At 46.8% G+C, this 9,742-nt stretch overlaps 1 protein-coding gene across 1 annotated transcript; it reads left to right on the top strand.

The window, feature by feature from the left end:
• The first annotated feature begins 1,353 nt into the window (after positions 1 to 1,353).
• Fzd1 (frizzled class receptor 1) lies at positions 1,354 to 5,278 on the top strand. The gene has a single exon (XM_006987166.4). The coding sequence runs from the start codon at positions 1,548 to 1,550 to the stop codon at positions 3,474 to 3,476; it is 1,929 nt and encodes a 642-aa protein (XP_006987228.1). The 5' UTR covers positions 1,354 to 1,547; the 3' UTR covers positions 3,477 to 5,278.
• Positions 5,279 to 9,742: the final 4,464 nt, after the last annotated feature.

Here is a 9,742-nt window from a genome sequence, read left to right as displayed (position 1 = left end):
TAGTAAAACACAATGACACTTTATTGATAAATCTGAGTCACACAAGTTCTTTAAAATAATCTTTCAAGAAAAACAAGCCAGTGTATCTACTGAGACAGATTGTCTCTTTTCTGAAGTTAGGGAGTGTGGTTGGCCCTTTGCTTTCAGACTCGATTTGGGGAGTGTGTTTTGGATTTCAGACTAATACCGTGTCAGCTATGAGCACCTCCACGGAGGAACTTTAATACCATACCGGGCAGTGTCCCGAGTTCAAAAGGGGGCTCCTAAGGGTTTGGGATTGCACCTCCCTCTGGTTGTACAGCCCCTTGGTCTGACGCTGGGGCACCCGGCCCTTCCCTCTAACAGCTAATGGACAGCCAGCTTTCCTTTGCTTCTGTTTCCGAGTCCATTAAAAAGAAGGGGTAACGTATGCCTACAGGAACCACACTACGCATCCGAGCTTACATTTTCCATCCCACCAAACTTTGTGTTCTGTTGTTTTCATTTGACAGTGATCCAGGGAAATGGCGCGTCCAAAAGCCCGCCCAGCCCAGCCTGCGAGCTCCAAGGTTTATTGGAGTCATATTTTAAACAAAACCTCGACAGACTTAGACTCAAAGGAAACCCGACTCTCAAGTCAGGGGCATGCATTCAGAACCAGCGCTCAAAGTAGCTGTTTGTGACCAGAGTCAAGGGTAGGATTTTTTAACACATGAAAGTAGATAAAAAGCAAAGAAGAGCTAAATCCCGCGGCCCGCCGACTCCTATTCATTATCTCCAGCAGCATATGGGACCATTCTCTTACTTGTCCTCGCCCTTTCTTCCGCAAAAGCAAACGCAACCAAGCCTGTCCTGCTTCAGAGCTACTCTTTGTGCCTGAGCGGTGCCTCTGCCACCACCACCGCCAGCACTTCCTCCTCCTCCTTCTCCTCCTCCTCCTCCCGCCTGCTGCGGGTTCCAGCTCAGGCTTGGGAGGGAAAGGGCTCCCTTTGCGCTGGGAAGCGGGTGCTGCGATTGGGCGACGCTCCCTGAGCCTCCAGCTCCGCGTCGGTTTCAAGGCTCCTCCCTCTCGGTGAAAGACAGACTGCGGGGCGCCTAGAAACCGGTTGGAGGGCGCGCGAGGGAGAGGAGAGGCAGCGAGTTGAGGGATTGACACAAATGGTCAGGCGGCGGCCGAGGAGGAGGAGGCGGAGGCGCAGGGGGGACCCGCGGCGGCGAGGCTGCCGAGAGTTGCCCGCTCCTCTCCCCGGCTGCGGCCACTAGCGCGGCGCCGCCGGCCGAGAGCCACACGCCCGCCCGCCGAGGCCCGGGAAGGAGGGACGCGACCCCGGCGCGCCGGGACCCCTCGCGCTCTCCCTGCCGCCCGCGCTTCATGAACCGCAAGTTTCCGCGGCGGCGGCGGCGGCTGCGGGACTCAGAGCGGAATCCGGGGGAGCGGGCGGAGCGCGACCGCAGCCCGACGGAGGGCACGGGCGGGGACCAGATCTCCCCGAGCACAGTGGGAGCCGCCACCCGCCGCGCCGCTGCCTGCCCCAGCCGACCGGCGCCGAGGAGGGAGCCCAAAAAGTATGGCTGAGGAGGCGGCGCCTAGCGAGTCCCCGGCCGCCGGCCGGCCGAGCTGGGAACTTTGTGCCGGGGCTCTCCGGGGCCGGCGGGAGGCGGTGGGGCGCGGGGACACCACCGGCCCCCGCCGCCCCCGGGCTGACCCCCGGCGCTGGCCTAGTGGGCTGCTGCTGCTGCTGCTTTGGCTGCTGGAGGCTCCGCTGCTGTTGGGGGTCCGAGCGCAGGCGGCGGGCCAGGTACCCGGGCCGGGCCAGCAAGCCCCGCCGCCGCCCCAGCAGCAGCAGAGCGGGCAGCAGTACAACGGCGAACGGGGCATCTCCATCCCGGACCACGGCTACTGCCAGCCCATATCCATCCCTCTGTGCACGGACATCGCGTACAACCAGACCATCATGCCCAACCTGCTGGGCCACACGAATCAGGAGGACGCGGGCCTGGAGGTGCACCAGTTCTACCCGCTGGTGAAGGTGCAGTGCTCCGCCGAGCTCAAGTTCTTCCTGTGCTCCATGTATGCGCCTGTGTGCACCGTGCTGGAGCAGGCGCTGCCGCCCTGCCGCTCCCTGTGCGAGCGCGCACGCCAGGGTTGCGAGGCGCTCATGAACAAGTTCGGCTTCCAGTGGCCAGACACGCTCAAGTGCGAGAAGTTCCCGGTGCATGGCGCAGGAGAGCTGTGCGTGGGCCAGAACACGTCCGACAAAGGTACCCCGACTCCCTCCTTGCTGCCGGAGTTCTGGACCAGTAATCCGCAGCACGGCGGCGGTTATCGCGGCGGCTACCCGGGGGGCGCCGGCCCGGTGGAGCGGGGCAAGTTCTCCTGCCCGCGCGCTCTCAGGGTGCCCTCCTACCTCAACTACCACTTTCTGGGGGAGAAGGACTGCGGCGCGCCCTGCGAACCCACTAAGGTATACGGGCTCATGTACTTTGGGCCGGAGGAGCTGCGCTTCTCGCGCACCTGGATTGGCATCTGGTCCGTGCTGTGCTGCGCCTCCACGCTCTTCACGGTACTCACGTACCTGGTGGACATGCGGCGCTTCAGCTACCCGGAACGACCCATCATTTTCCTGTCCGGCTGTTACACAGCGGTGGCCGTGGCCTACATCGCTGGCTTTCTGCTGGAGGACCGGGTGGTGTGTAACGACAAGTTTGCAGAGGACGGGGCGCGCACCGTGGCGCAGGGCACTAAGAAGGAGGGCTGCACTATCCTCTTTATGATGCTCTACTTCTTCAGCATGGCCAGCTCCATCTGGTGGGTGATCCTGTCCCTCACCTGGTTCCTGGCAGCCGGCATGAAGTGGGGCCACGAAGCCATCGAGGCCAACTCACAGTATTTTCACCTAGCCGCCTGGGCTGTGCCAGCCATCAAAACTATAACCATCCTGGCGTTGGGCCAGGTGGACGGCGATGTACTGAGTGGAGTGTGTTTTGTAGGGCTTAACAACGTGGACGCGCTGCGTGGCTTTGTGCTGGCGCCGCTCTTCGTCTATCTGTTCATCGGCACCTCTTTCCTGCTGGCCGGTTTCGTGTCGCTCTTCCGCATCCGCACCATTATGAAGCACGATGGCACCAAGACCGAGAAGCTGGAGAAGCTCATGGTGCGCATCGGAGTCTTCAGCGTGCTCTACACCGTGCCGGCCACCATCGTCATCGCCTGCTACTTCTACGAGCAGGCCTTCCGGGACCAGTGGGAGCGCAGCTGGGTGGCCCAGAGCTGCAAGAGTTATGCCATCCCCTGCCCTCACCTCCAGGGGGGTGGAGGCGTCCCACCACACCCGCCCATGACTCCCGACTTTACCGTCTTCATGATCAAGTATCTCATGACGCTGATCGTGGGCATCACGTCGGGCTTCTGGATCTGGTCTGGCAAGACACTGAACTCCTGGAGGAAGTTCTACACGAGGCTCACCAACAGCAAACAGGGGGAGACTACCGTCTGAGACCCGAACTCTGCCTTCCCCCCTTCTTGGTCGGATCCCAGCCCTGGCCCGAAAGCTGGCCCCAAGGAACTCCTGCCAAGCCTGGCCACTCCGGGCTTCCTCGCTAGACACTCAGCTTTTGCAGGCTCCTTTCCACAAACAGCACAGCTCCTGCAAAAGCTTCCGTCCCAGGGGTAAAGGAAAGAGAGGGCCGAAGTGCCAGAGGGGTGTGTGTGTGGACTGATCTCTCTAGCCCTAGCTCTGATACCAGGGACTGTACGCTTTTATGATTGTAAATAGCCTCTGTAAGATTTTTGTAAGTATATTTGTATTTAAAGACTACCGAACAACGCGATTTTTTTTTCTTTTTAAAAATGTTTAATTATTTAGGGCGGTTTAAGCATTTGAAGCTTTTCTCACTTGCCTTTTTCGGAAGACTGCAGAGGAGGTAAAACAGAGCACACTTGCCAAGTGCCCTGCCCTGCGCCCTTAGCCCAGCCGTGGGAGCATGGGCCTGGCTATCGCACTGGGGGCTGGGACATGGGTTGCCTCTCCAGGGTCATCTCCCACCGCTTCCTTCAGCTTCCCCCCACCTCCCCGCCCCTTGCGTGCGTGGAAACTTTTAAGGTGCAGAACTCCACAGTTTCCCCGCTCCTGAGGTGGGCCCCGCCCATTCCAGTCCCCTCCCCCTTTCAGAGGCAGCGTGTGAGGCTTGTCCCGGTGACTTCCCGATGCTGATTTTTTCAGAACCACCTTCCAGCTTCATAGAGGCCCGCAGGGTGATCACTGCCCGTTGACCCAACCTCCCTCTACCTTGATGTTCCTCGCCCAGATGTTCCTACCTAAATTGGTCAGAGATTAAGTGCAGTGACCAATGCCTAACTTTGGAAAGGCTGACTTTTTATGGGTGAGCTCTTTTGCTTTAGTGACTAAAACCTACTATGGATTTGGCCAATAGTGAGACTGGAAGAGCTTTGTGTGGGTTGGAAGAAATGGAAGGAGATTATAAAGTGTTCTAATTACATCTTGATGGCTGGCAACCTGCTCCCCACCCCCACTCCCCTCCCGTGAGGCTGCCTGCTTTTAGATTTTATCCTACGAAATGGAGACTTTGAGGTCGCCTGGAAAGCTTAGTGAAGGAGCTGATCTTTGCTTTCCTTAACAGGATAGCAGAGCATACAGAAAATATGAAAAGCTGAAGGAGGTCTCAGTGGAGTGGACTTCCTCAGAATGAAATGCTGTTTCCTGGTTTTAATCAAATTATAATTAGACTTATATCAACTTTACAACGGAGAAGTTGTACACTATGAACACATTATGATTACTCAGCAACACATTCTGAGGGAGGAACCATCCACACCCCCAGGAGTAGCCTGGTCTACTTCAGAAGGTACAGGAGGTAAACGAATTGATGGATGAGAGAAACAAATACAGTCTGGCATGCATGCCGAGTCGGAAGTGTGTACATTCCTACTGCATCCTACCGTTTGTGCTTCTGTTTGGATTTACGGCAGTGTGTCAAGTGTAAATCTCTCAAAGCCATTTACAAACATTCACTTTAGTTCTCTATGAAGAAGAGAAAAGCAATCCTCCTGATTGTAGTGTTTAAACTTTTAAGAGTTTATCAAAAATGCCGGCACCTAAGACCTAAATTTATCTATGGCTGTCATTTCCAAAAATGACATTGGTTTTTGAATTTGGTATGCATTTATTCTGTTCATTTATCACAAAACCATTTATATTTATAGAGGAATAGAAGTTTATATATATAAAGTGCCATATTTTTAATTTCGCAAATAAAAAAGTGAAAGTTTTGTACGAAATTACATTGTTTTGTGCCTGAAAATAATAGACCTATCTGAACTGTCTTCTCAGTTTACAATGCCTCACAACCAGTCCCACAATATCAAAGCCTAAAGAACGGAAGAGAAAGTGTAGTCCAAAGAATACCCAGTCTGCCTTCCTTCTGAGTGACATCTATGAAGTCCCATGCAAAGGCTGTTTTCTTCACAGCAGAGAACAGAAGGCTTCAATGTTGTTTTGAATAATAATAATATCAAATGATATTATTATTAAAAGATAACTCTAATTTTTTAACACTGAAGCTTTTTTTCCCCCAAGGGATGCATTTACATGACTTTTATTATGTGGAGGTTTATCATTCAGTCTTCGCCTTTGTGATGTTCTATGAGGTATTGTCTTATCTTACCATTACCTTGCACATTCCAAAAACATAAACAGGCAATCCGTAAGCGGCCACTGACTTGGTTCATAAGCATCTTAAGACAGCAATAGACTATGGAAGTCTTTTTTGTTTACATCTGAAGATTCCATTTTCATATTGTTCAGAGCCTTTCCCTGAGGAATTTCCTAGTTGACCTACTCTTCCTCAGAATTTATGTGTATGTGTGTGTATGTACCTATACACATACATGTGACTATATATACATTAAATTTTAAAATAGAAATACACAATTTATATTTTATAATATGGAAATGGTATGAGAAAGGAACACTACTGGAAAACTTTAAATATCTGGAGATTAAAAATACCTTTACTATATTTTCCCATTACTTTTAAAAATAAAAGGACAAAGGACTAAGAGAAGACCATCAATACAGTAGAGTGACCTTCATGGTTGTCAGAAAATTGTGTTGTAAGTCTTAATTCATTTTAAGACATTTAAGTTTTAATTTAATAGAAAGCATTTTAATTATCAAGAAGCAATATTTTCATTTTTTGCAATAATTGAAAAGGTGGTATTTGAGAAGCTTTTATATATAGATACACATGAAAAACAATAATTCTGTAACTGAATCAGAACATGTCTCATTAGGTAATTATGTAACTTCTGGGAGAAAATTTCAAGACAATTCATTAATTTTTGTCCTAGCATTAGATGTCAAAACCAGTCTTATTGTGGGTGTCCTTAAAATGCTGCAGATGTGAACCTGACACAGAAAGGTTTGAGATTCTGTAGTCAAACGTTCAAACAGTATTTTAAGTCACTGTCAGGCTTTGTTTTCTGGAAGTAATTTATTTTAAGGCATAGGAGATACATAAAACCAGGGCGGTTTTTGTTTGATTTGGCTTGGCTTTGCTTCATTCAGTATTGGTGGCAAAACAGAACTTACCTGGGAAACCATAAAGCCACTGAAGATATGATCCCATTAGAATGCCGTTTCCATGACAAACCCTATTTTCAAATGATTTTATTTGCTTGGATGTGTGTGTGTGTGTGTGTGTGTGTGTGTGTGTGTGTGTGTGTGTGTGTGTGTATTAGCCAGCTTTCTGTTGGAGTCAGTCCCCCCACCACACACACAGTGTACTTGATTTAGATTTTACAGTAAATGTTATTGTAACATGAAAACCTTCTGATGCTTCTATTGTTTTTTTTAGAAGAATTTATTTAGGAGACAAAGAATTGCATTTTTCATCTCAGAGGCAGGAGTACCAAGCATATGCAAAGGAAGTAGAGGCTCCATTTCAGCTGTTCTGCAATGGTCTCCTGTTAGCCTCAGTCTAGAGCCCCTGGTCCTTTTGTCTCCACTGGGAGCACTGAAGCCTTCTGCCATGCAGACATGATTATTAAAGAGCCAGCATTTAACTAGGGAAGGAGGGTGGCATGACATTGAAACCTTCGATAGATTTCAGATAGTGATTTTTTTTTTTTATGTAACTGCAGTCCAAGGATTTAAAAACAAAACAAGATCACTGCATATGTCTACATGAGTACACTAGTGATATTGTCATGGAATACTTTTAAAACACACCAGTCTCAAAGTCTTGCAGGATTGACCTGTGGGAGCAGAAATAAGGCATGGGCTTCATGAGAATTTGACGCTTTGTAACGTTACCTACATTCAAAACCGTTATATTGAGGCCTTTACATTTGCAATAGTGTCTTAGAAGGGACTTGCCAAACAAGTGTCAGCAACCTCCAAAAAGGGGAAAAACGCTCAAAATTTCCTTAAAATTTAGGATTGAGGGGACTGAGCATTTCTGTGCAAGCAGACTACACTTTTTTTTTTTTTAGCAGACATGTCAAGTTGTAGCAATTATTGCAACAAAGCAGTTTGTTTAGAACCTGACAATGAAAGCATAATCTCTACAATAATTTTCCTTGAGTTTTATCATGGTGGAAAGTGTCTTTCTGCCATTGTAGAGTCAAGTTGCTTTTATAATAATTTTGTCTCTAGATCAATATGGGACCTTAATAACAGGTTAAATATGAAGGCTTTCTCGCAGAAATCTTTCATGTGATAGATTCAGTAAATTCAAGTAGAATCTCTAACCATGTGAACATATGATGTTTTGTGCATCAAAATTAGTTTTAGATTCTAAAGTTCCTTGAAAAAAATAAGGTGCCACTTCAAATAGAAATGAATTCCTTTAAGATATTCATATTCTAGAGAAACAGTGGAAGGGTAGAACTCAAGTAATATTGAGCTTTCTTCAGTTAATATTGGAATACTAATTTGAAAGAAATATGAAGTATTCAAATAGAATTGATTTGCATATTTTACACATACTTTTTTTTTAAAAAAAGGTGAACTTGACACATGAGAACAATTTTTAAGTTTTAATATTTATAATATGCATAGTTCATATAATGATCCCAAGAAATTTCATCCACAGTGTAGATTTTCAAAATATGTTCATAGCAATGAAGTGATTAACATCAAAAGACCTGCTGGTGCTGCTTTGAGATAGTTCTTTGTGGCCTGGATTTCTTTTCTTTCCTTTAAGAATACCAAGTATCCATCTAATTTGTAGATATCTCCATGTTTCAGATCTCAGTACCTGTTTGAATTAAATGTTCAGGGACATAACGGCAGCATCCCCTATAGACAAAGGGTGGTCTTTATTGCCTTTCAAGGTGGCAGCGTGTCCTTGCTTACACACAGTGCTCTGAGATACACTGTGCTCTTGTCCTTGGAAATCCTTGTCTTCACAACTATAGCCGCAGTACCCAGAAGTCATAGTCTGGCTGATACCCTTTCCACATGCCTTGTGCTATTCTGGTGTTAGGAGTATGTTTTTCTTTAGAAGTAGATGGGACACGGTGGCATATAACTACAACCCCAGCACTTGGAAGGTAGTATTAGGAATATTATAAATTCCAGATCACTCTGGGTTACACAGTGAGACCCCATCTAAATAATAAACAGTAGCTTTAGAGACTATTCTTGACCTTACATTTCCATCTCTTGATGAATATTTTTAAATGTTAATTTCAATAAAAACCCTGTCAAAAACTTGTAGTTGCTCCAGTAGGGTATCCAACCATCCAGGTTCCCTCAGGACAGAGAGGTTACAGTAGTAAAATCAAAAAAGTTCTGAACAAATGGGTAGTTGGAAATCTGTATCATGGACTAAACTGCCCTCCCATAAATAAAGTGAAAGTATATGCTGAGTAAACATGAGCAAAGTACAATGGCAACATATAATAAAAATAAATTTTTGCATTTTTAAAAAAGCTCATATGCTGGTCACGACATTCAAAGTGTGCCACTGTGACTGAAGTGTTTTGGTCATGACCAAATGGAAAGCCAGTGAGTTCAGGCCTTTGTAACATGTCTTCACAGTAAGTGCCAATCAACAGAAGCTGAGTGGAATGAGGAGCTACGATGGAACAAACCACAGTAAACACACTGGACAATGAAGAGACGGTGTACAGATGCAGGAGTCTAACCAGACCCTGAACCTTGGTCTTGCTAGTCATAAGATCTGGTTAAACATCTATTTTTCATAAAAGAATCTTACATGTATTCCATTGGAATGCTTTTTGAAATGGCATTAACATTTAGCAGAATGTGGGGGACTATTAAGTTTTTGCATGTTTACATTTATTTTATTTTCCTTTATTATAAAAAGCAATCCATTGGGGTAAGATGACACACTCCAATGGAAATCACTCCAAATGGTTACATACTTCTACACCAATTTACCTGTCTTAACTTTTCCCCTAGAGATATGTAGGTTTAGTACTCATACTTTCCCCAAATTCAAAACCATTTCTGCGAGGAAGAAAAGAGTCAGCTAGGTCTTAGGACTCCACTGTGATTATTGACAGTTGTAGAGCACAATGTATAGCTGTGCCATCTAGGGTCTTCACATTTCCACATGAAGCTCTTCAATCAGAATTGGTCCACCCCCACCCCCAATTTTTATTTCAATGTCATCCTTCATGTAATAAATGTCACATAAAATGTCACTGGCTTTGTTGAAATCAGGACACTACTATCACTATTTCCCAATATAACTCAACATAAATGAATTTAAA

The sequence above is a fragment of the Peromyscus maniculatus genome, chromosome 3 (genome assembly GCF_049852395.1).
Source record: "Peromyscus maniculatus bairdii isolate BWxNUB_F1_BW_parent chromosome 3, HU_Pman_BW_mat_3.1, whole genome shotgun sequence".
NCBI classification, from domain to species: Eukaryota; Metazoa; Chordata; class Mammalia; order Rodentia; family Cricetidae; genus Peromyscus; species Peromyscus maniculatus.
Note: the sequence above shows the minus strand (reverse complement) of the source record. Positions and strands in the feature narration are given on the sequence as shown.